The sequence below is a fragment of the Pongo abelii genome, chromosome 7 (assembly GCF_028885655.2).
Source record: "Pongo abelii isolate AG06213 chromosome 7, NHGRI_mPonAbe1-v2.0_pri, whole genome shotgun sequence".
NCBI classification, from domain to species: Eukaryota; Metazoa; Chordata; class Mammalia; order Primates; family Hominidae; genus Pongo; species Pongo abelii.
In genome coordinates, this window is record NC_071992.2 from 139,264,104 (window position 1) to 139,290,713 (window position 26,610).

Below are 26,610 nucleotides of genomic sequence, written 5' to 3' on the forward strand. Positions count from 1 at the left end.
GCTGTGTGACCTTAGGTGAGACACTTACCCTCTCTGGTCTTGGTTCTTTCATCTGCAGATTGAGGGTAGTCACAACTGCTTTGCAGAGTTGTTGTGAAGACTCACCAAGAAAGCATGGAGCATTTTCATTAATAGTAGCTATTACCATTTTATTTCTAAGAAGAGGAAAGTTGCCTCCCCTGGAAAGCCTTTATCTACCCTCCCCCAACCCTGCCCTACAAAATTAAGTATAGCCTCCTCTCTGTTTCATAAACTCTTTCTCCTTCTTGTATTTGCAACATCCACATGTTCCACTGTCACCTTCTCAAGGAGGAAGTCCCTGACCACCCTGCTTAAAACCTCAAGTGGCCCCGCTCTACACTTTTAATGTGTTCCCTTCCTTACTCTCCTCCATGGTGAGCTCTCCATGAGCCGCAATTTCTGTCCATCCACTGCTGTATCCTCGGCAACTAGAACAGCATCTGGCACCACTAGGTGCTCTATCAGTGTTTGTCGACTGCATGAACCAATCACTTTGTGTGCCATTGAAGGGTGTTTAGATGGCAGTGTCCTGCCCAATAGTTGTAGGATGAATTATGCTCCCCTAAAATCCATATGTTGAGGTCCTAACCCCCCATGCCTCTGAATGTGACCATATTTGGAGATAGGGTAATTAAGGTAATTAATTACCCTAACTCCAAGGTTACATGAGGTCATTAGGGTGGGCCCTAATCCAATATAACTGGTATCATTATAACAAGAGAAGTTTAGGAAACAGACTCCCACAGAGGGAAGACCTCAGAAAGACACAGGAGGAAGACGGTCATCTCCAAGCCAAGGAGAGAGGCACCTGAAGAACCCAACCCTGCTGACACCTTGATCTCAGACTTCCAGCCTGCAAAACTGTGAGAGAATAAATTCCTGTTGTCTAAAGCCACCCAGTCTGTGGCATTTTGTCATGGCAGCCCTAGCGAACTAATGTACCAGCTACGAACTCCTTGAGGACAGAGCTGTGGTGTCTTCATCTGTGCACCCCCAGCTGTCCACAGGGTTCTGGCTCATACTCATACCCAGTAAGCAAGGGTCTAATTGAATTGCATTCCACTTGCAACAGGGAGGGTAATGATGGAAGAAGCACCTCGTGGCGAAGGGAAGAGCCTTGCACAGACACCAGAAATGGCCTCTTTGTCGTTGTCTATGTAGACTGATCATTTCTCTTTTATATAAACCCTGTCTCTACAAAAAAAAAAAAAAAAAAACAAGGCATGTATTCCAAGCCAATTTATTCCAAGGCATTGTTATGGTCTCATTACGGTTAGGGTCTCTTTGAGGTGCATAGCAAATGCTGCAGTGAATAAAAGGAAAACTGAGTTAAGATCAAAAACATGTAAAGGCAGCAAGGGTGTATTTGGAGCTCCAGGTTCGTTTCCATGTAACATGCACTTGTCACACTCTTAGTTATCCCGCGAGGAGCAGGACTTCAGACAGAGAGGGGCAACACAGAGAATAGCTGTCTTACCTCCCCTCCCTTCTCTTGGGAACCAGAATCTTAAACAAGTGTGCTTAGTTCTGACTTGTTCAGGCAACCTCTTGAGGGCAGGGATGTTTCTTGCTCCAGATAAGGGATGGTCTGTCTACAGCCATACCACTCTGAATGTGCCTGATCTCGTCAGACAGGGGATGGTGTGATGACTGGCTGGAGTCTCCCCACTGCTCGGCCCTGGATGGTGCAGCCCAAGGGAGAACTCCCTGCTCCCTTTAAGTGTTTTCAGGTTGGCACAGGATGTGACTGTGCCCAGTTCAGACCCGCTGAGACACTGGCCCAGGGCAAGAACCACGACTTGCAACAGGTCTGCTGGGACACGCACCACTCACTATGGAAGGGACTGTGTTAGAGTTTATTCTTAACATGTATTTTATGTATTCATTCATTCACTTATTTTTTATTTTTGCCAACTTTGACCCAGGCATATCAGACCTGAAGACTTTGCTCAAAACAATTTAGCCTTCATTCCAGCAAGTACCAGACTTCATGGTGCTGGTCCTCACTTTGCTGGTGGCTCACGGGCTTTCAAAATGACAGATGCCAACATGCTACTACCCTTCAGACACCCAATCCCTGGCACCAGGATCATCCTTCTAAAGGCCGTGTTTCTTGCAGATACACCAAGAGAACCCTAAGAAATAGATTCTCAAAAGGCTCTGTGTTTTCTGAGCTCTCCTCCTTCTCTCTTTTCTTCCTTCCTCTTTTCTTCTTTTTCATCTGCTTTGGTTTGGATTCCTGGTTGCTGAATGAGTTTTAGAAGATGCTTTTATTTTGAGCCACAGTTTTTGGAACACTGAGAAGCTTCCAGGCCATTTTACCACTATTCACCTCATTTCGGGGGGCTCACTTGTCAACAGATTTAAATAATGCGGGATATGGGAAGTTTCGGTAAAAAAAGGTATTTCCTCCCCTGAGTCTACTCCTGCCTGATGTCTTTTTTCTGCAGGAGGAAAGTGTCTTTCCCCCTCTCTTTTGAAAAATTTAACTCAAATGTCCCAAGCCCTTTGGCCAGTGGGTGCAAATTTAGCCACATTCTGCTGTGTTAATAGTACTCCCCACAGAACTGTAGAGTCTCCCTTCCCTTACAGAGTTCCTCCACTCATGTAACCCCAACACACATGTTCACACGTGTGCACACGCATGCACACACACACACTACTGAGCATTCACAGGAGATTTTAGCATACCTCATCACTGAGCTGCAGTTCCCAAGAGATAGCCTCCCTACAGTTAATTTAATTTGTGATGCTGGGTGTGGTGGCTCACACCTGTAATCCTGGCACTTTGGGAGATGGAGGCAAGTGGATGGCTTGAGCCCAGGAGTTCGAGACCAGCCTGGGCAACAGGGTGAAATCCTGTCTTTGCAAAAAAAAAAAAAAAAAAATTAGGCATAGTGGCTTATGCGTGTGGTCCCAACTTCTTGGGAGGCTAAGGCAGGAAAATCGCTTGAACTGGGAGGCAGAGGTTGCAGTGAGCCGAGATCGCGCCATTGCACTCCAGCCTGGGCAACACAGCAAGACCCCATCTCAAAAAAAAAACCTTTCTGCCTTGATGGAGCTTCTGTTCTTGAATGGTGCTGTCCAATAGGACTTCCTATGATAGAAATGTCCTTCACTGTATTAGACAATAGCCACCAGCCACAGTTGCTTCTTGAGCACTGGGAATGTGGCTAGTATGACTGTGGTACTGAATTTTTAATCCTGTTTAATTTTAACTAAACTCAAAAGGCCACATGTGGCCAGTGGCTACCATATTGGGCAGAATGGTTCTGCACAGAGATACAAATGATAAACAAGTGGATAGACACTTGCTCCTCTTTTAACCGCAAAACATCGAAGTATGATGTGAGCTATTGAAGAGTGCTGTGAAGAAAGCCACGCAGGGTGAGGAAATAGAGAGTGCTGAGGAGGCATTGTTTTGCAGAGGGGCAGCTATCAGCAAAAGCCTCTCTGTGGGAGGGTGACTTTTCAATGGAGACCTGAAAACCAAGCGGTTCTCGGGGTGGGATGTTCTGGTAGAGGTGCTATGAGGGGAGTGAGGTCCTGACAGAGCCACACTGGAGCGTGAAGGGTGGCGGGAGAGGGGAGCCGGGGCCGGAGCCTGCCGGGTCTTGGTGGTGCCATTGCTGGAGATGAACTCTGGAGGCGTGAAAAGTATTGGAGAGGTGAGATCAAGACTCTGAAGATCACGGCAGGCGGAGGCTGGAGGTGGCGGTTTGGGCATGGTCAATAAAAAGAAACGGCTGCCCTCTTCTCTGGTTTGCCCCTGTCCTCTCCTCGCCGCTGCCTGAGGGGCCCGCACCCCACTGCTGATGAATTTGACCAGCCTACACATGCCAGTGCTTTCATCTTAGAGGGGCCAGGTTCTGGGTTCACTAGCGGGGGAATGGCCCTTTCCCCAGCCCTGCCCAAGTGTGTCACCTGAGCCCCTAAGCAGGTGGGCGTGGGCCTAGACTCTCAAGAGTTGTTTGTGAAAATAAGTTCTTCACTTTGGCCTTTATGCCCTCTCTTCAGTGGGACTCAAACCCAGGCCCATGGGAGGGGCCAGAGATGATATGCCATCTCCTGCCTTCCCTTCCCTTTCCTTCCTTTTCCTGGAGGTCCGGGATCTTTGTTTCAAAACATGTCTCCTGCCTCCTTTAGCCCATCAGCTCTCCATTCTCGGTTCTGGGTTCTGTTAACCTAATAAGCAAATTGTTCCTGTACTTCCAAATCATCATTTGTTTAATTCAGTTCCAATCAAAATTCTAATAGAATTTTATCTCACAGGTGATATTGATTCATGAGACTAGATTATCAAAATAACCAAGAACTGTTTTGCGAAAAGAAAGAGTAATGAGGAGGAACTCTACTAGATATAAAAATGTACTCTAAACATACAAAAGTTCTTTTAGAAGCAAGGCATAAGTGCAGTACTCAATAGCTAGATCGATACACAGACTAGATAACCCAGAACCAACCCTAGTAGATATAAAGTTTGTGTATGATAAAGGAGGTTTCTCAAAAATTAGTTAGAAAGAAAATAATAATGCATGCCGCTGAGATGGTTGGTAACTCTGAAGAAAAATTGTTAGAATTGTGTCTTACAGCTTAACCCAAGATAAATTCAATACCACCAGATGAGTTAAATGCAAAAAATAAAGTTAAAATATTCTTAAGAAAATGTAGATTAATATATTTCAGCTATCAAGACAGGGAATCACTTTCTAAATATAAAATCACAATGAAAGAGGCTACAAGAGAAAAAAATTGGTAAATCTATTAGCTAAAAATGAAAATTTCTACATGTTAAACATTAAAAAAATATAATATGCACAACTAATAGGTAAATGATAGGGCCAGATGCAGTGGCTCACGCCTGTAATCCCAGCACTTTGGGAGGCCGAGGCAGGCAGATCACCTGAGGTCAGGAGTTCAAGACCAGCCTGACCAATATGGAGAAACCCCATCTCTACTAAAAATACAAAATTAGCCTGGCGTGGTGGCGCATGCCTATAATCCAGCTATGCAGGAGGCTGAGGCAGGAGAATTGTTTGAACCCGGGAGGCAGAGGTTGCGGTAAGCCAAGACCGCGCCATTATGCTCCAGCCTGGGCCACAAGAGCAAAACTATCTCAAAAGAAAAAAAGGTAAATGATAGACTGGGAAAAGTTTTGCAACAAACTTAGTAAAGCATTAGTATTATTTATGTAAAGAGAACTCTTGCAAATTCATAATAAAAACTACTGAATGTCTAAATATAAAAAATGACATAAGCAGACAATTCACAAAAGAATATAAATAATGAGCAAATCTTTGAAAACAATCCAACCTTATTGTCAATCAAGAAAAGCATACAAGCATATTAAAACAGTTTTCTTGGCACCCGCCCATGATCCCAGCACTTTGGGAGACAGAAGCACATGGATAACTTGAGCCCAGGTGTTGGAGACCAGCCTGGACAACATGGCAAAACCCCTGGACAACATGGCAAAACCCTGTCTCTACTAAAAAATTAAATGATTAGTTGGGCATGGTGGTGTGTGCCTATAGTTCCAGCTGCTCGGGAGGCTGAGGCAGGAGGATTGCTTGAGCCCAGGAGATAGAGGCTGCAGTGAGCTAGAATTATGCCACTGCGCTCCATCCTGGGTGACAGAGCCAGACCCTGTCTCAGAAACAAACAAAAATCCAAAAAACTGTTTTTCCCTATGTAATCAGCAAGGCTTTTTAATGGTAGTATTTTACATAGGCTGCATTGTGAGTCAAGCCGTCTCATACACTACCAAAGAAAAGGCCAATTGAGGCCAAAACTCTGCCATATATATGGGTCAAGAAAACCACTTCCAGGCATCCATCCAAAGGTAGTTATCAGAAATAAGGATTAAGGGTATTCACTGAAGTTTTGTTGGTAAGAGCCAAAAACTGGAAATAAATGTCCAACAAAAGTCTAGTTGCTATAAAAAAAAGAATGAGTTTATGTCCTTTGCAGGGACATGGATGAAGCTGGAAGCCATCATTCTCAGCAAACTAACACAGGAACAGAAAACCAAACACCACATGTTCTCACTCATAAGTGGGAGTTGAACAATGAAAACACATGGACACAGGGAGGGGAACATCACACACCGGGGCCTGTCGGGGGATGGGGGACAAGGAGAGGGAGAGCATTCGGACAAATACCTAATAAATGCAGGGCCTAAAACCTAGATGATGGGTTGATGGGTGCAGCAAACCACCATGGCACATGTATACCTATGTAACAAACCTGCATATTCTGCACATGTATCCCAGAACTTAAAATAAAATTTTAAAAAAGTCCAATGGCTGAATATATCATGTGTAGTCTATCCCTACGATGTAATAACATGCGTTATAGGGATATACCACAATGGTGATTTCATCACGTGATGAAATAATGATTTTTAAAATCATTATTTTGCTCACTATTTATGGAAATGGGAAACTGTTTAAGTGAGATGAACTATAAAACTGCAATATTGGCGGGGTGACTGCTTTTTTTTTCTTTTATACTTTTCTGCATTTTCTGGATTTTCTATCGTGATTTTGCTTTTATGATAAGCAAAATGTTCGTATCTGTTTTCTAGCGCCTGAATAAATTTCACTTGCCAGCCCCGGGGACACATCTGGCTTCCGAGGTACCAAATCTAAAAGTGGCTTGCAAGCACACCATCTGCGACATTCCTTCTCACTGCTTCAGAGGATTTTAGTGCCTGTCTACCTTTCCTGTATTCCTTTGTCTCTAAACATGAAATGGTGACCCTCATCCATGTTTGCTTGGTTTGGGCCTGTTTTCACCTCCTTCCAAAAAAAGGAAGAGAAGAAGAATGTGATTTTTCGTGTTTATAAGCATTTTCACACCGTCTGTGCATACATAGGTGTTCGATTTGGGTGCCTGTTGGGATGGGTCATGGGAAAACTCATAAAGAAGTGCCAGTTTCTTTTGCGTTGTGAAGAGACACTGACCTTGTCTTCGTTCTTGTCCACAGATATGATGCTTCCTGGTGTGTTTAGCGGTTGGTGCCATTGCAATTTTCTGTGCTGAAATCATTCTGAAAACTCAAACAGTAGACTTCAGCACACAAGGAAAGCCAAAGCCATTTGAGGGGGAATAAAGCCAAAAGCCTTTCACCTTATTCGTTCCAAGAATCTCACCGCCCCCTCCTTACCCCCCTCCAAAAATAAACCATTGCACACAGACAGGCAGCATGGCTAGCAAACGAAAATCTACAACTCCATGCATGGTTCGGACATCACAAGTAGTAGAACAAGATGTGCCCGAGGAGGTAGACAGGGCCAAAGAGAAAGGAATTGGCACACCACAGCCTGACGTGGCCAAGGACAGTTGGGCAGCAGAACTTGAAAACTCTTCCAAAGAAAATGAAGTGATAGAGGTGAAATCTATGGGGGAAAGCCAGTCCAAAAAACTCCAAGGTGGTTATGAGTGCAAATACTGCCCCTACTCCACGCAAAACCTGAACGAGTTCACGGAGCACGTTGACATGCAGCATCCCAATGTGATTCTCAACCCCCTCTACGTGTGTGCAGAATGTAACTTCACAACCAAAAAGTACGACTCCCTGTCCGACCACAACTCCAAGTTCCATCCTGGGGAGGCCAACTTCAAGCTGAAGTTAATTAAACGCAATAATCAAACTGTCTTGGAACAGTCCATCGAAGCCACCAACCATGTCGTGTCCATCACCACCAGCGGCCCTGGAACTGGTGACAGTGATTCTGGGATCTCGGTGAGTAAAACCCCCATCATGAAGCCTGGAAAACCAAAAGCGGATGCCAAGAAGGTGCCCAAGAAGCCTGAAGAAATCACCCCCGAGAACCATGTGGAAGGGACCGCCCGCCTGGTGACAGACACAGCTGAGATCCTCTCGAGACTCGGCGGTGTGGAGCTCCTCCAAGACACATTAGGACACGTCATGCCTTCTGTACAGCTGCCACCAAATATCAACCTTGTGCCCAAGGTCCCCGTCCCACTAAATACTACCAAATACAACTCTGCCCTGGATACAAATGCCACGATGATCAACTCTTTCAACAAGTTTCCTTACCCAACCCAGGCTGAGTTGTCCTGGCTGACAGCTGCCTCCAAACACCCAGAGGAGCACATCAGAATCTGGTTTGCCACCCAGCGCTTAAAGCATGGCATCAGCTGGTCCCCAGAAGAGGTGGAGGAGGCCCGGAAGAAGATGTTCAACGGCACCATACAGTCAGTACCCCCGACCATCACTGTGCTGCCCGCCCAGTTGGCCCCCACAAAGGTGACGCAGCCCATCCTCCAGACGGCTCTACCGTGCCAGATCCTCGGCCAGACTAGCCTGGTGCTGACTCAGGTGACCAGCGGGTCAACAACCGTCTCTTGCTCCCCCATCACGCTTGCTGTGGCAGGAGTCACCAACCACGGCCAGAAGAGACCCTTGGTGACTCCCCAAGCTGCCCCCGAACCCAAGCGTCCACACATCGCTCAGGTGCCAGAGCCCCCACCCAAGGTGGCCAACCCCCCACTCACGCCAGCCAGTGACCGCAAGAAGACAAAGGAGCAGATAGCACATCTCAAGGCCAGCTTTCTCCAGAGCCAGTTCCCTGACGATGCTGAGGTTTACCGGCTCATCGAGGTGACTGGCCTTGCCAGGAGCGAGATCAAGAAGTGGTTCAGTGACCACCGGTATCGGTGTCAAAGGGGCATCGTCCACATCACCAGCGAATCCCTTGCCAAAGAGCAGTTGGCCATCGCAGCCTCCCGACACGGTCGCACGTACCACGCGTACCCAGACTTTGCCCCCCAGAAGTTCAAAGAGAAAACACAGGGTCAGGTTAAAATCTTGGAAGACAGCTTTTTGAAAAGTTCTTTTCCTACCCAAGCAGAACTGGATCGGCTTAGGGTGGAGACCAAGCTGAGCAGGAGAGAGATCGACTCCTGGTTCTCGGAGAGGCGGAAGCTTCGAGACAGCATGGAACAAGCTGTCTTGGATTCCATGGGGTCTGGCAAAAAAGGCCAAGATGTGGGAGCCCCCAACGGTGCTCTGTCTCGACTCGACCAGCTCTCCGGTGCCCAGTTAACCAGTTCTCTGCCCAGCCCTTCGCCAGCAATTGCAAAAAGTCAAGAACAGGTTCATCTCCTGAGGAGCACGTTTGCAAGAACCCAGTGGCCTACTCCCCAGGAGTACGACCAGTTAGCGGCCAAGACTGGCCTGGTCCGAACTGAGATTGTACGTTGGTTCAAGGAGAACAGATGCTTGCTGAAAACGGGAACCGTGAAGTGGATGGAGCAGTATCAGCACCAGCCCGTGGCAGATGATCACGGCTACGATGCCGTAGCAAGGAAAGCAACAAAACCCATGGCCGAGAGCCCAAAGAACGGGGGTGACGTGGTTCCACAATATTACAAGGACCCCAAAAAGCTCTGCGAAGAGGACTTGGAGAAGTTGGTGCCCAGGGTAAAGGTAGGCAGCGAGCCAGCAAAAGACTGTTTGCCAGCAAAGCCCTCAGAGGCCACCTCAGACCGGTCAGAGGGCAGCAGCCGGGACGGCCAGGGCAGCGACGAGAACGAGGAGTCAAGCGTTGTGGATTACGTGGAGGTGACGGTCGGGGAGGAGGATGCCATCTCAGATAGATCAGATAGCTGGAGTCAGGCTGCAGCAGAAGGCGTGGCGGAACTGGCTGAATCGGACTCCGACTGTGTCCCTGCAGAAGCTGGCCAGGCCTAGACAGGTAATTCCACCTGCTCACCCAGGCAGCAGGGGAGAACGCAGCTTGCTTTCTTTTCGTTGCAAGGGTTAATATAGATTGTAGGGTACAGAGATGTTGACATAGATGGTGGCTTCTTTTTCTTGTAATTAACAAGTAAGAATGATGTATATTGATCACGTACAATATGATGTTTTGAAATATGTTTACCTAGTGGGATGGCTCAGTTAAGCTGATTCCCGCATGCATTACCTCACATACTTATTCTTGTAGTGGAAGGGTCGGTTTTGGTTTTGGTGTTTTGTTTTGTTTTGCTTTTAGTGACAGAGTCTTGCTCTGCCACCCAGGCTGCAGTGCAGTGGCTCAATCATAGGTCATTGCAGCCTCAAACTCCTGGGCCCAAGCGATCCTCCCCCCTCAGCTTTTCAAGTAGCTGGGACTTCAGGCACCTGCCAGCACACCCAACTAATATTTTAATATTTTGGTAGAGACGGGGTCTCACTGTCTTGCCCAGGCTGGTCTCAAACTCCTGGACTCAAGGAATTCCTTTGCCTCTGGCTCCTAAAGTGCTGGGATTACAGGCATGAGCCACTGAGCCCAGCTGATGAGTTATTTGTAAAGGTTCTTTGAAAAAAGAAGAAAAATGGGGGCTGATGGAACCTATGTCCTCATTTGTAAGGCTGTGCCCAGGGAGCAGCACTGCTGGCTGTGGCCTGTTTGGGCGCCAGCCTTCAGGCCTGTCCATTCTGAAGGTTAGTTTTGACTGTTAGAAAACACATCCTCCCTCTGTGTGTTTTGTGTTTGTTGCTGTAAAAACACCAAACATGAAGAGGTTGTTTCTTTTTCTTTTTTTCCCCCTTTTCTTTTTGGATTTTTTAAGAACACGTATCCAAGTTTACTGAATCAAAGACCTGAGCTTATTTCTTCTAATCTGAAAAGGCTTTGAAAGTGCTTGATATTTGCCTTGTCAGGGCAAAAGGAAGGTGCCACTGTGCTTGGGTCCCCATAACCCCTTCAAATCTGGAAGAGCCGGGTGTAAATTAGGCCTGTAGAGTGACACAAGCTGGGGGGGGGGGGGGGGCCAGGGCGGTTTCCATGGTTACTAATGGCCGTGTCATCCCCATAATGGGACATGCCACTGAAGCCCTTGGTGTTCTGCTTCCTAAGAGGTCAGTGCAAATCGAGGCCTGAAGCACAGCAGCTTGGTGGTGAGTTTAGAAATGGGGGCAGTTGCAGGGGGAGGGCTGCGGGAGGGAAAGAAAATATTACAAGGAGGAAGATGCATGATTTGCCCAGGTAGGCTTCTCCAGAGGTCACTTAAAAGACCACAGAATAGGCCTCCCAAGTTATCTTTACAAAGGATAAAATAAAGGTAAGAACCTCCAGAATGATTGATAAGGTCCCAAAGGCAGCCCTGGAAATTACCACACCTCTGTATTAATGAACTTGGACAACTTTGGCTGATCACGTCGCTCATTAACTCATTGATTCAGTAATAAAATGAGGAAGCTGACAAATAAATGAAATTCTCTAGAAACCTTGTTTTAGCCAGCTCCATCCACTATTAAAAGATCACTTTAACAAGCAGCCAATCCTAGAATGCCATCATGCTCCATTCTCCTTTCTCCTCCCACTTGCAGGAGGAAATGCCTGTGTGTCAAGGGTGTGGGCACAACCCAAAGGGGAGGGCACGAGTGAAAGGAGGGGGATAGAAGTGTACTGAGATCACAATGACAGCAACCTCCCACCTCTACCTGGCCACCTCTGGCCGTTCTCCCACCTTAGAAGAACCTACCAGTCTAGCCCATACCTCCCTCATTAAAATGAGGGAGTGATTTTTTTTTTTTTTTTTTTTTTTTGAGACAGAGTCTCACTCTGTTGCCCAGGCTGGAATGCAATGGCACGATCTCAGCTCACTGCAACCTCCACCTCCTGGGTTCAAGCAATTCTCCTACATCAGCCTCCCAAGTAGCTGGGATTACAGGCATGTGCCACCCCACCAAGCTAATTTTCATACTTTTAGTAGAGACGGGGTTTTGCCATGTTGGCCAGGCTGATCTCAAACTCCTGACCTCAGATGATCCACCCATCTTGGCCTCCCAAAGTGCTGGGATTACAGGCGTGAGCCACCACGCTGGACCCCCCATCTTCTATCCTTGATCTTTTCCCATCCATGACACGTGTCTACATGGTTGCTTTTTCCTCCCACCCCAGAGAGGACAATAGGGTTCAGTTCCATTCAACAGTACCTTCTGAGCGCCTACTGTATGCCTGCTGCTACTCCAGGCACTAGAAATAGTGCTATGAGAGAGACAGACAACACAGTACCCATTCACTGTGGAGCTCGGGCAGGCCAAGGAGAGAGGAAATCACACTTTCCTTTACTCATCAGTGTGATATGTGTTACGATGGGGAAGGGCACGGCTCTGTGTGGGGGTTCAGAGGAGGAACACCCAGGTTGGGGGGTTAGGGAGCTTCTTGGAGGAAGGGACATCCGACTCATGGGATGAGGAGTTAGCCAAGTGCACAGACAAGGGAAAGAGGGGTCCACATGGAAGAAGCAGCACAGGCCAAGGTCCAGAGACAAGAAAAGGAATGCCACCTGTGAGAAACCAAAAGAGGTTGGGCATAGCCAAAAGGTAGAATTTGGGTTCGGTAAAGGATAAGAGGAGGCAAACTGAAAGCAAACTCAATGGTTTTCCATAACAGACAAAAGCTATTCTGAACAAGTTATGTTTGCTGAATTTGAATAGAAAGATGCTCAGTGTCTCTGTATGCCAAGGTAAGCTCAGATGGCACTTCCAGGTCCCCATGGCTGAGTGGGAGGTTGTCTAGGGGCGGCAGTTCTCCGGAGGCCCTCGTCCCCATCTGTTCTCTCCCAAGCTAATACCACTACCACCAGTTGAAAATGCACATGGGGGTGGGATGTTATCCTGCCTGATGCCCCAGTGGCCCAAAGAAGACAGTAATGAGGGAGGGAATGTTAAAACCATACAGAAAACCTTTGGGGAGGAAGGATGGAATGATGAACGAAGGTCGCCTGAATAGCAGAGGTCGAGGTAGGTGCTCTGACCATACATGGTCTTACTTAATTCTCCGAGGGAGGTAGCTTCTCTATAAACCCAGAAACAGACTCAGAAACCAAAGAACTTACCCACATTCACCCAGCCAACACATGAGTTTGTCTCCAAAGTCCTCACTCTTCCTCCTGCCATCTTTACCTCGTTATTTCTGACAGAAATTCTCCATTTCTAGTTGATACCCCCCTTCTCAGGACAGGGACTAGCTGTGTTCACAAAAAAGAAAAAAAAGGAACATGCAGGAACCCCACTTTATGTTTAATTATGGTAAATGCCCCAACTGTGAGCTAGAAAACATCCCTAAACAGGATGCTAAGATCTGTTCCACATGTGGCAACATCAGATATCCCTGATGGCTCCCTGATATTTTGGAGGTCCATTGTTTTGTTTTGTTTCGAGATGGAGTCTTCCTCTATGGCCCAGGCTGGAGTGCAGTGGTGCCATCTCGACTCACCCCAACCTCTGCCTCCCAGGTTCAAGTGATTCTCCTGCCTCAGCCTTCCAAGTAGCTGGAACTACAGGCACGTGCCACCATACCCGGCTAATTTTTGTAATTTTTTTAGTAGAGGTGGGGTTTCACCATGTTGGCCATGCTGGTCTCAAACTCCTGACCTCAGGTGATCCATCTGCCTCAGCCTCCCAAAGTGCTGGGATGACAGGCAGGAGCCACCGCACCCCACCATTGGAGTTCCATGGTATTGAGAAAGGGGCTGCCAGCTGCACTAGGGGTGGCATTGAAGGTTCTCCCACATCCTGGACAGAGGCACTCCTTAAAGGAATCTTTCAATTTAAAGGGAAAAAAAATCTCTCCAAATTGCTTCACAGTTTTTATAAACCAAACACATGAGTCTCTTGAATTCATAAATATTCAGTGATGTCCCTATTTAAATATTTATTTAGGAACCTGAAGTTCAGTTCAGTTATGACACATAATAATCCTGAAATAATTCATGGTTTTGACTTTATAAAAGGTGTTATGTGATGCACAAGAGGGTGAAGGGGGAGGAACTTGAGCAAGCAGCTGAGAGCTGGCTCTAGGACTAGATTTCCTCTGTAGGCGTTAAGCATCTCCTGCAACCAAATCTCTCTAAGCTCTGCAAGGCTTAGGACAGCATTTGACTCAGTCCAGGCTCACCTCGGCCCTGAGGTTAGACACAAAGATAAGGAATACTTCCCAGCCATTGAATTGTGTTGTCTTGATTCAGTCCCTGTGTCTGAACAATGTTTGAGCCATTCCATTGAGGGACCTGTCCTAGGAAAAGGCTGAAAATCAGATTTATTTTTTCGGAAAAATGAGTCAACGTACTTGAGCAAGACATTGTCAGCCATCAGCCTTGATGTTTGGTCAAATGGAATATTCCGTTACTATTGCTAATGAAGGTTCCCATTGATTGACACCCACTGTGTGCTCAGCTGCCTTCTAAGCACGTCTACTAAGTCATTTCAACTTCATGCCCACCCTGTGAGGTAGGTACAGCCTTGTCCCCGTTTTACAGAGGGCAAAACTGAGGGCCAGAGAAAATGAGTGACTTGCCCTGTGTTCCTCAGCCAACAGCTGGAAGACCTTGGAGGCCACCTCTCAACTGTCAGGCCAGTGCCTGATCCCAGCCACTATGGCCCCGCCCTCTCCAACAGTGGCACCACCAGCATAGCCCAGAACAAGCAGAGTGTGGTCATTTATTGATTTTGTGTGGGAGTGGAAACTAATCCACAATGTATTCATTCAGCAGGAACTTTAGAGAGCCTTCTTTGTGCCAGGCACTGTGCTAGTCTGTGTAGATTTGCCAGAATGACCAAGACACAGCCCCTACCTAATCTCGGTTAATAAAGGTGAGAAATGGACATAGAAACACCTGTTTCATGAGAGCACTGCACACAGAAACCGGAGGAGCTAGGAGGGGGAGAGGTGGCTTTTCCAACATGTTGTCTGATTCAGAAACTTCCCACCAACCTACATGTGCAAGCCGCCTTCCCATTTATTTTAAACAAAGAATTCTGAGGCTCAGGAACCTGCCAGAGTTCACTCAGCCAGTGTCTAAAATTGACTCCAAAGCTCCAGCCACCACCTTCGCTGCCTCCTGATTTCTGTCAACAGTTTCCAACTCCTGATAATTCCGGATGACTTTGGAGAAGAGGAAAAAATTGTGAAATGTCAGAAAGGTATTTTCCATGGTTCAGCTTGGTTAAAATTTTTAAGGCTGCTAAGCGTTGCATTCTGGTTACAATTTAAGATCCAGAAGAGGTATGCCCTCACACTCTGTTCGGATTAGCTGTCCAAATGCAGATATTTGAATGAATGAATGAACGAATTAATTAGCTAATTAATGAGTGAATGAATGAAAATATTGTTGTCGTCTGTTTCCCTCTCTCCTGTACCAGACCCTTACCGGCAGGGACCATATCTCATTAATCTCTGAATCCCTAGTTTAGATTCAGAGCAGATGCTGAGTAACGGTTTATTGAACGAACCAGAGAATTTTAAAAGATAGTTGAGATCTGGTATTTCAGTCCTTTTGCTTGTCCTCATTTTTTCCCATCACTCATTAGCTCCAATGGTTGACAGCAGCGAGAGGAGAGGGATTGGATACAGTTTGCTTCCCGTGTGTGAGAAGCTCAAGAGAAAGGCCTGTTGGAGAATCCGTCACCAGATATTTACTGGTGATGCTTCTCAGGGACTGCCCATTAGTCTGGCTTCCCTCATGCCTAACAGGGAGTTAACTGATACCACTTCCATTTACTGAATTCTGGAGCTTCTCACCCTAGGAATTCTCACTGTGCCTTGGGCGACTTGTGGAGGCTTAGCCACCATGAAATCCAGCCCCCTCATTTTCAGAGGAAGGATGTGGGCCCCAGGGAGATGAAGTCACTAGCCCAGAGACATTCCTAATAAGTGACTTGGTTCATTCATCCATCAAGTATTTGTGGAATGTCTGCAGTGTGCTGGGCTCTGGAAGGTAGTGTGCCCAGCATGTCCCTGCCCTCATGGAGCCCTTGGTCTAATGGGAAATGAAGTTTTAACCCATCTTTAATCAAACAAAAACGAAAGTTGCTATACTGACATGTTTTTTGGTGCCGTTAGAGTATAGAATATGGGAATTTGAGGATTTAAATAGCGCGTTTAAGGTTTAGGGGACACTTCCTAAAGAGGTAATGGGGCCAGGCACAGTGGCTCATGCCTGTAATCCCAGCACTTTGGGAGGCCAAGTCAGGCAGATCACCTGAGGTCAGGAGTTCGAACAAACCTGGCCAACATGGTGAAACCCTGTCTCTACTACAAATACAAAAATTAGCTGGGGTATAGTGGTGCATGCCTATAGTCCCTGCCACTTGTGGGGCTGAGGCAGGAGAATCGCTTGAACCCAGGAGGTGGAGGTTACAGTGAGCCGAGATCACACAACAGCTCTCCAACTTGGGCCACAGAGCAAGACTCCATCTCAAAAAATAAATAAATAAATAAATAATAAGAAGAAATAATGGATGGATTGAAAACCAAAGGGTTAGGCCAACATGCAGGAGTGTGCTGGGCAGAGAGGAGGGGAAGAACATTCCAGACAGAAGAAACAACGTACTCAAGGGTAACTGAAAAGTGGCCATGGTGGGCATGACTTGCCTGGGTTCACACTTCACAGAAGTGCAGAGGTTAAAAGCCAGAGTGTTAAGTGGACTCACATATAATCAAAATTTCCCTTGAAACTCCTCTGTCTCACCAGTAAAGGAGATGACATGGTTCATCGTGCATAACCCTAGAGAAAGTTTGATGCCCTCTGAGCTACTCGAGGGAGGAGCAAAAGGAAAACCAACTTGCAAATGTCCAAGGCATTCAGACCCATCTGCCCTAGTGGAAAACGGAGGCTGGATGGTGGAAAATTCTAGAGCACCCACGTGCCTATACATTTTACTTTATTCTTTCTGTAACCTGAATACTTACTGTATTAGTCAGCTAAGGCTGCCAGAACAGAATGCCACAGACTGGGTCACTTAAACAACAGAAATTTATTTTCTCACAGTTCTGGAGGCTAGATGTTCAAGCTCAGGACACCAGCAGGGTTGGTTTCTGGTGAGGCCTCTCTTTGTAGCTTGCCAACACCCACCTTCTCACTGTGTCCTCACATAGTCTTTGTTCTGTGTGTTCACATGGCTGGTGTCTCTTCTTTTTCTTGTAAGGACACCAGTCCTATGAGATTAGGACTTAATTACCCCACCTTTAATTACCTCCTTAAAGGCACTATCTCCAAATACAGTTACCTTAGCAATTATGGCTTCAACATATGAATTTAGGGGGGATATAATTCTGTTCATAATGCTTACAAGCGGTTGCCTGTATTTGTCAGGATTAAGTGAGATAATATAAATGAAAAGATAATATAAATGAATTGTATTAGGCTGTTTTCATACTGCTATAAAGAACTGCCCAAGACTAGGTAATTTATAAAGGAAAGAGGTTTAATTGACTCACAGTTCATCATGGCTGGGGAGGCCTCAGGAAACTTACAATCATGGCAGAAGGCGAAGGGGAAGCAAGGCACCTTCTTCACAAGGTGGCAGGAAGAAGTGCTGAGGGAAGAGGGAAGAGCCCCTTATAAAACCATCAGATCTCATGAGAACTCACTATCAGGAGAACAGCTTGGGGGAATCACCCCCATGATTCAGTTACCTCCACCTGGTCTCTCCCTTGACACATGGGGATTATGGGGACTATAATTCAAGATGAGATTTGGGTGGGGACACAAAGCCTAACAATATCACCCCTAGAGCAGGGTTCTAGCATTAGTACCAATAGATACTGCATCTGAACTTGCTTACTGCTCTCTATATGGAGAAGAACTTGGCCCCCTGCTTCTTGCCTTTCCAAGTTGACCTTTTCTGTTGGGGCCCCACATGTTCATGCCAGTGGGTGTTAATTGCATCTCAGGAGGGGTTGGGCTGGGGGGTCTGGGGCAGTGACACAGGGTAGCACTGCTGAGCACTCACTGTTCCAGGCCTGCTCAGGCACTGTGCATGTGCTGACTCATCTCATTCTCACAGTCACACTCCAAACTATTTTAATAGTTTTGGGGGAACATGTGGTGTTCGGTTACATGGATAAGTTCTTTAGGTGTGATTTCTGAGCTTTCGGTGCACCTATCACCCGAGCAGTGTACACTGCACCCAATGTGTACTCTTTTATCCCTCACCCCCCTCTCATCCTTCCCCTGAAGTCCCCAGAGTCTATTATGTCATTCTTATGCCTTTGCTTCCTCATAGCTTAGCTCCCACTTGTGAATGAGAACATATGATGTTTGGTTTTCCATTCCTGAGTTACTTCACTTAGAATAATGGTCTCCAACTCCATCCAGGTTGCTGTGAATGCCATTATTTCATTCCTTTTTATGGCTGAGTAGTATTCCATGGTATATACATACCACATTTTCTTTATCCACTTGTTGGTTGATGGGCATCTAGGCTCGTTACATATTTTTGCAATTGTGAATTTTGCTGCTATAAACATGCGTGTGCAAGTGTCTTCTTCATATAATGACTTCTTTGTCTCTGGGTAGGTACCCAGTCGTGGAATTGCTGGATCAAATGGTAGTTCTACTTTTAGTTCTTTAAGGAGCCTCCATACTGTTTTTCATAGTGGTTGTACTAGTTTACATTTCCACCAGCATTGTAAAAGTGTTCCCTTTTTATCACATCCATGCCAACATCTATTATTTTTTGGTTATTTAATTATGCCCATTCTTGCAGGAGTTAGGTAGTATTGCATTATGATTTTGATTTGCATTTCCCTGATAATTAGTGATGTTGAGCATTTTTTTCATATTTTTTTGGCCATTCATATATCTTCTTTTGAGAATTGTCTATTCATGTTTTTACCCCACTTTATGCGGGATTGTTTTTTCTTGGTGATTTGTTTGAGTTCCTTGTAGATTCTGGATATTAGTCCTTTGTCAGATGCGTAGTTTGTGAATATTTTATCCCACTCTGTGGGTTGTCTGTTTACTCTGCTGATTATTTCTTTTTCTGTGTAGAAGCTTTTTAGTTTAATTAAGTCCCATCTATTTATCTTTGTTTTTGCTGCATTTGCTTTTGGGTTCTTGGTCATGAACTCTTTGCCCAGGCCAATGTCTAGAAGAGTTTTTCTGATGTTATCTTGGAGAATTTTTATGACTTCACGTCTTAGATTTACGTCTTTTATTCATCTTGAGTTGATTTTTGCATAAGGTGAGAGATGAGGACCCAGTTTCATTCTTCTACATGTGGCTACCCAATTATCTCAGCACCATTTGTTGAATAGGGTGACCTTTCCCCACTTTATGTTTTTGTTTGCTTTGTCAAAGATCAATTGGCTGTAAGTATCTGGTTTTATAACTAGTTTCTCTATCCTGTTCCATTGGTCTATGTGCCTGTTTTTATACCAGTACTCTGCTATTTTGGTAATTATAGCCTTGTAATATAGTTTGAAGTAAGATAATGTGATGCCCCCAGATTTGTTCTTTTTGCTTAGTCTTGCTTTTGGCTATGTGGGCTCTTTTCTGGTTTCACGTGAATTTTAAGATTGTTTTTTCTAGTTCTATGAAGAATGATAATTGTATTTTGATGGGAATTGCATTGAATTTATAGATTGCTTTTGGTAGTATGGTCATTTTCACAATATTAATTCTACCCATCCATGAGCATGGGATGTGTTTCCATTTGTTTGTGTCATCTATGGTTTATTTCAGCTGTGTTTTATAGTTTTCCTTGTAGAGATCTTTCACTTCTTTTGTTAGGTATATTCCTAAGTTGGTTTTTTGTTTGTTTGTTTGCACCTATTATAAAAATAGTTGAGTTCTTGATTTGATTCTCAGCTTGGTCGCTATTGGTGTATAGTAGTGCCACAGATTTGTGTACGTTGATTTTGTATTCTGAAACACTGAATTCATTTATCAGATCTAGGAGCTTTTTGGATGAGTCTTTAGGGTTTTCTAGGTATATAATCAACATCGTCAGCAAATAGCAACAGTCTGACTTCCTCAGTTTGTATGCCGTTTATTTCTTTCTCTTGTCTGGACCGGAAGTCCTAGTCTGGCTAGGACTTCCGGTGTTGTGTTGAATAAAAGTGGTGAAAGTGGGCATCTTTGTCTTATTCCGGTTTTCAGGGGAACTACTTTCAACTTTTCCCCATTAAGTACAATGTTGGCTGTGGGTTTATCATAGATGGCTTTTATTACCTCAAGATATGTCCCTTCTATGCCAATTTTGCTGAGGGTTTTAATCATATGGGGATGCTGGATTTTGTCAAATGCTTTTTCTGCATCTATTGAGATGATCATATGATTTTTGTTTTCACTTTTGTTTATGTGGTGTACCACATTTGACTTGTGTATGTTAAAACAGCCCTGCACCCCTGGTATAAAACCCCCTTGATCATGGTGGATTATCTCTTTGGTATGCTTTTGAATTCGGTTAGCTAGTATTTTGTTAAGGATTTTTGCATCTATGTTCATCAGGGATAGTGGTCTGTAGTTTTATTTTTCTTTTGTTACATCCTTTCCTGATTTTGGTATTAGGTAATACTGGCTTCTTGGAAGGATTTAGGGAGGATTCCTTCTTTATCTTTTGCAATAGTTTCAGTAGGATTGGTATCAATTCTTTTTCTGAATGTCTGATAGAATTCAGCTGTGAATCCACCTGGTCCTGGACTTTTTTTTGTTGGCAATTTTTTTATTACTCTTTCAGTCTTGCTACTTGTTATTTGTCTGTTAAGAGTTTCTGTTTCTTCCAGGTTTAATCTAGGAAGGTTGTATATTTCCAGGATTATTTATCTCCTCTAGGTTTTCTAGTTTGTGCTCATAAAGGTGTTCATAGTAGTCTTGAATATCTTTTGTATTTCTATGGTATTGGTTGTAATATCTCCTATCTTGTTTCTAATTGAGTTTTATTTGGATCTTCTCTCTTCTTTTTTTTTTTTTTTTTTTGGTTAATCTCACAAGTGGTCTATCAATTTTGTTTATCTTTTCAAAGAACCAGCTTTTTGTTTCATTTATCTTTTGAGTTGTTGTTTTTATTTTTTTAATTTCATTTGGTTCTGCTCTAATCTTTGTTATTTTCTTCTGCTGGGTTTGGGTTTGGTTCTTGTTTCTCTAGTTTCTTGAGGTGTGAGTTTAGACTGTTTATTTGTGCTCTTTCAGACTTTTTGATGTAGACAAAGCTGTGAACTTTCCTCTTGGCACTGCTTTTGCTGTATCACAGAGGTTTTGATCAGTTGCATCACTATTATTGTTCAGTTCAAATAATTTTTTAATTTCCATCTTGATTTCATTGTTGACCCAAGGATCATTTAAGAGCATATCATTTAACTTCCATGTATGTGTATAATTTTGAATGTTTTTTTTTGAGTTAATTTCCAATTTTATTCCACTGTGGTCTGAGAGAGTACTTGATATAATTTCAGTTTTCTTAAATTTATTAAGGCTTGTTTTGTGGCCTATCATATGGTCTGTCTTGGAGAATGTTCCATGTGCTGATGAAAATAATGTATATTCTGCAGTTGTTGAGTAGAACGTTCAGAAAATATCTGTTAAGCCCATTTGTTCTAAGGTGTAGTTTGCATCTGTTGTTTCTTTGTTGGCTTTCTGTCTTGATGACCTGTCTAGTGCTGTCAGTGTAGTGTTGAAGTCCCCACTATTACTGAGTTGCTGTCTATCTCATTTCTTAGGTCTAGTAGTAATTGTTTTATAAATTTGGTAGCTCTAGTACTATGTGCACATACATTTAGGATTGTAATATTTTTGTATTGAACTAATTCTTTTATCATTATATAATGTCTCTCTTTGTCTTTTTTAACTGTTGTTGCTTTAAAGTCTATTTTGTCTGCTATAAGAATAGCTAGTCCTGCTCACTTTTGGTTTCCATTTGCATGGAATATGTTTTTCCATTCATTTACCTTAAGTTTATGTGAGTTCTTATGTGTTAGGTGAGTCTCTTGAAGACAGCAGATACTTGGTTGGTAGATTTTTATCCATTCTGCCATTCAGCATATTTTAAACGGAGCCTTTAGGCCATTTACATTCAGTGTTAGCATTGAGATGTGAGGTACTGTTCTATTCACATTCTAGTTGTTGCATGAATACCTTGTTTTTTTTTTCACTGTGTTACTGTTTCATAGGTCCTGTGAGATTTATGCTTTAAGAACGTTCTATTTTATGCTTTAAGAACATTTTGTTTTAAGGTTTAGGACTCCTTTTAGCGTTTCTTGTAGCACTGGTTTGGTAGTGGCGAATTCTCTCAGCATTTGTTTGTCTGAAAAAGACTTTATATCTTCTTCATTTATGAAACTTAGTTTCACTGGATACAAAATTCTTGACTGGTAATTATTTTGTTTAAGGAGGCTAAAGATGGGATCCCAATCACTTCTAGCTTGCAGGGTTTCTGCTGAGAAATCTGCTGTGAATCTGATAGGTTTTCCTTTATAGGTTACCTGATGCTTTTGCATCACAGGTCTTAAGATTCTTTCCTTCATCTTGACTTTAGATAACCTGATGACTATGTGCCTAGGTGATTATCTTTTTGTGATCAATTTCCTGGGCGTTCTCTTAGCTTTTTGTATTTGGATATCTAGATCTCTAGCAAGACCAGGGAAATTTTCTTTGATTATCCCCTCAAATAAATTTTCTAGACTTCAAGATTTCTCTTCTTCCTCAAAAACACCATTATCCTTATGTTTGATCATTTCACATAATCCCAAATTTCTTGGAGGCTTTGTTCATTTTTTTTAATTAGTTTTTGTCTTTGTCAGGTTAGGTTAATTCAAAAGCCTTGTCTTAAAGCTCTAAAGCTATTTCTTCTACTTGTTTGATTCTGTTGTTAAAACTTTCCAGTGTATTTTGCATTTCTCTAAATGTGTCTTTCATTTCCAGAAGTTGTGACTGTCTTTTCTTTATGATATCTATTTCTCTAGAGACTTTTCATCCATATCCTGTATTATTGTTTCAATGTCTTTAAATTGGTTTCACCTTTTCCTGGTGCCTCCTTGAGTAGCTTAATAATAAACCTTCTGAATTCTTTTTCTGGCAATTCAGATTTCGTCTTGGTTTGAGTCCGTTGCTAGAGAGCTAGTGTGATCTTATGGGAGTGTTTTAGAACCTTGTTTTATCATATTACCAGAATTACTTTTCTGGTTCCTTCTCATTTGGGTAGACTGTTTCAGTGGAAACATCTGGAACTCAAGGGCCGCTGTTCAGGTTCTTTTGTCCCATAGGGTGATCCCTTGATGTGGTGCTCTCCCCCTTTCTCTAGGGATGGGGCTTCCTGAGAGCCAGACTGCAGTGGTTATTATTGCCCTTCTGGGTCTAGCCACCCAGTGGGGCTACTGGGCTCCAGGCTGGTGCTGGAGAATGTCTGTAAAGAGTCCTGTGATGTGATCCATCTTTAGGTCTCCCAGTCTTGGATACCAGCACCTGCTCCAGTGGAGGTGGCATGGGAGTGAAGTGGACTCTGTGGGAGTCCTTGGTTGTAGTTTTGTTTAGTGCACTGGTTTTCTCAAATGCTGGTTACACTAGCAGTGAAACTGCCACATGGACAGACTCAGGACCTCTGGTTAGCCAGGGTATTGCAGGCAGTGGCATTAGCTGTTGTTTACTTCTTTGAAGCAGGGTTGTTCTGTTATGAGTTGCTGTAATGGCTTGAGTTGGTTGGCCTCCAGCCAGGAGGTGGTGCTTTCAGGAGAGCGCCAGCTGCAGTAGTAGAAGGGGATATAATCCTGCCCTACACTGGCCAGGATGAGTACTCGGGTTTCTTAGGCGATGGGCAGGGCCGTAGAGCTTCCAAAAGATTATGTCTTTTGTCTTCAGCTACCAGGGCAGGTAGAGACAAACCGTCAGGTGGGGCAGAGTTAGGCGAGTCTGAGCTCAGACTCTGACTTGGGCAGGACTTCACGTTAGTTTCTTTATTTAGGGCTGATGAGAAGGCGGTGCAGAAAGGTAGCTCATGCAAGTCTTTGAGGTAAAAAGTGGTGGAGCTGGAATTCAAACCCACCCCCACACCCACACATGTAAGCACTTTGGGGAATCTGCCCAGTGAGTTTAAAATACAATTCCATTTGCTCTGATTGTATTAAATTCCCCTGGCCAACGTGCACTGATAGGGCAGGAGCAGGAAAGGCATTCCTGCTGTCTCTGAGCCTCCCTGCAAGCAGCTTGAGGAATATATACCTGGCCTGTGGGTCTCAGCAAGTTCCCCAACCCTAGAGGCCCTTCAAACCACTGTAGGGAAGGAGAGCTTTGGTGGGATATGGCCAAAACTGACCCAAGCCTGGTGTACGGACAATTTGGGATGGCACAGAGTTTTTGTCATCCACTGGGAAGTTGCTTAATCTTCCTCCAGGCCAACACATTTCTCCTTTTTAAATTCTAGTTAAAAATCAGACAGTGCCCCCTACCCTCAATAAAAGAAATGAAAGTTTGAACTCAAATATTATGAGGCAGGCCAGGCACGGTGGCTCACAACTGTAATCGCAGCACTTTGGGAGGCCAAGGCGGGTGGATCACCTGAGGTCACAAGTTCGAGACCAGCCTGGCCAACATGGTGAAACCTCGTCTCTACTAAAAATACAAAAATTAGCCAGGCATGGTGGTGAGCGCCTGTAATCCCAGCTACTTGGGAGGCTGAGGCAGGAGAATCACTTGAACCTGGGAGGCAGAGGTTGCAGTGAGCCGAGATCGCACCAGTGCACTCCAGCCTGGGCGGCAAGAGCAAGACTCCGTCTTGGAAAAAAAAAAATATTATGAAGCAGGCCAGACACAGTGGCTCACGCATGTAATCCGGCACTTTGGGAGGCCAAGCCAGGTGGATCACTTGAGGCCAGGAGTTCGAGACCAGCCTGGCCAACATAGTGAAATCCCACCTCTACTAAAAATACAAAAATTAGAGCCGGGTGTGGTGGCACACGCCTGTAGTTCCAGCCATTCAGGAGGCTGAGGCATGAGAATTGCTTGAGCCCGGGAGGTGGGGGTTGCAGTGAGCCAAGATCATGCCACTGCACTCCAGCCTGGGTGATAGAGCAAGACTCTGTCTCAAAAAAAAAAAAAAAAAGAAAGAAATATTATGGAGCAGTACAGAAATAGACAGTGGAGTGATGTTGACCAGGGGATGGGGCAGCGGGAGGTGGGGAATTTTCATACAATGGGTGTAAAGTTGCAGTTACACAGATGAGTAACTTCTGGAGATATGTTGTACAACATAGTGCCTGTAGTTAATAGGAAGATATTTACTTCAAAATGTGTTCAGAGGGCAGATCTCATTGTTGTATCCTTACCTCCCCACTGCCCCCCCAAAAATAGACACAAGCAAACTTTATGTTTGTTACTGGATTGTAGTGACAGTAACATGATTGTATGCATATGCCCAAACTCACTAAATTACATCCATTACGTGCGGCTTTCTGCAAACGAGTTATACCTCAATAAAGCTAGGGCAAAGAGAGAAAAAATGCAACCAGAAAGAAAAGATGTTACCTGTGGAGAAACTGCAATTAAACAGACAGGTTTGTCCGTAACAAAAATAGAAGCCAGATGACAATGGAACAAAATATTTAGCAGATAACAGGCACTTGGCAAATGAGCAATAAACCTTGCTACACCTCTCAAAAAAAATGTTATGGAGAGATAATCAATCACTCTCTCAGTGTTTGTTTTCCTTTCTCCTGGAGTGCAGTGTTACTCACTCCCAAGTCCCTAGGGCCCTAGGGAAAGTTCTCCTGGGAAAATTAAAGAGAAACAGAAACAGAAAGCTGTCACATGGGAAAACAATTCTAATGTTTTTGTTTCTGCAATGAGGAAAGTAACAGAGAAGCAGATTTTGCTAAAGAATTAGTACTTCTTAACATTCCAAGTTTTCCCCAAGCCAGAAAAGGAGGGTGGGAGGCGGTGGGTTCCCGTCCTGGGACGTGTTCACCGAGAGGCTGGACATCACGTGGTAGAAATGTCCCAGGGGCCATAAGGAAATGCCTGCCTGATGGCCTTGCAGCATCCTCCAGGGCTCTGAGAGGTACTCTAGGATGAGGCATTGGCCCTTTGCTGGGTGACTGTCTCTGACCAGGTAATAGGACTCTGAGAGAAGCCCAGGGGAGTTAGCAAGAGCCACACAGCCCAAAGCACTGCAATGCTCTATAGAACAGCAATCCTGAAATGTGCACTTGTCACCACCTTTGGGTCACAGCCACTCCTCTGACAGCACTATGCTCACTTTCCATTTTCCATTCATTGACAAATGCCTGTTGAGTATCCTGCATGGGCCAGACTCCACAGGGAGCGGATGGTGGGGTCAGCCTGCTTGCTTTGCACCCTGTCTGTAACCCTGCCAGCAGCCCATGGGCTCTGTGCAATGGAAGTGAGACTCTGGGAGGTTAAGTAACCAACCTCAGCACATAGCCAGGAAGTGGCAGATCCTGGATCCCAGCTTTCTCCAACTCCACAGCTCTTTCCACCCCATCCTGCAGTCCTGTGCTGACCCAACGTTCTTTAGCTGGGTTGGGAGAAAGAACATCGGTAGCTGTCTTCCCACCTTGGGACTTGTCTCCTAGGATCTGGAAGTATTCAGGGGGACATCCAATCAGTGGCAGCCTCCCTCCCAAAGGTGGTGGAAGTCCCCATTTGCTGGGGAAAACCCTGTTTCTTGGAAAGCACCGGCAGAGGCTGGCCGTGGGCTACTGTGCCAACCCAGGGAGTGCATGTGGCTCTGCCTGGGATCAGCAATAAGGCTCATGGTCCTCACTGGGTGCCCCAGCCCCCTACCTTTGAAGCCATCATGCTCTCTTCAATTGCTACCTAGCTCTGTGCATGAAGAGG

At 44.8% G+C, this 26,610-nt stretch overlaps 1 protein-coding gene across 8 annotated transcripts in view; it reads left to right on the forward strand.

The window, feature by feature from the left end:
• Window positions 1-26,610, forward strand: part of ZHX2 (zinc fingers and homeoboxes 2) — a 194,558-nt gene that overhangs the window by 164,352 nt on the left and 3,596 nt on the right. For all 8 annotated transcript variants that reach the window (NM_001132880.1, XM_024250598.3, XM_054560949.2 and 5 more), the window contains 1 exon segment: window positions 7,010-9,746. In NM_001132880.1, coding sequence (NP_001126352.1) covers window positions 7,229-9,742 — 2,514 coding nt within the window. In that variant the 5' untranslated portion in view covers window positions 7,010-7,228 and the 3' untranslated portion in view covers window positions 9,743-9,746.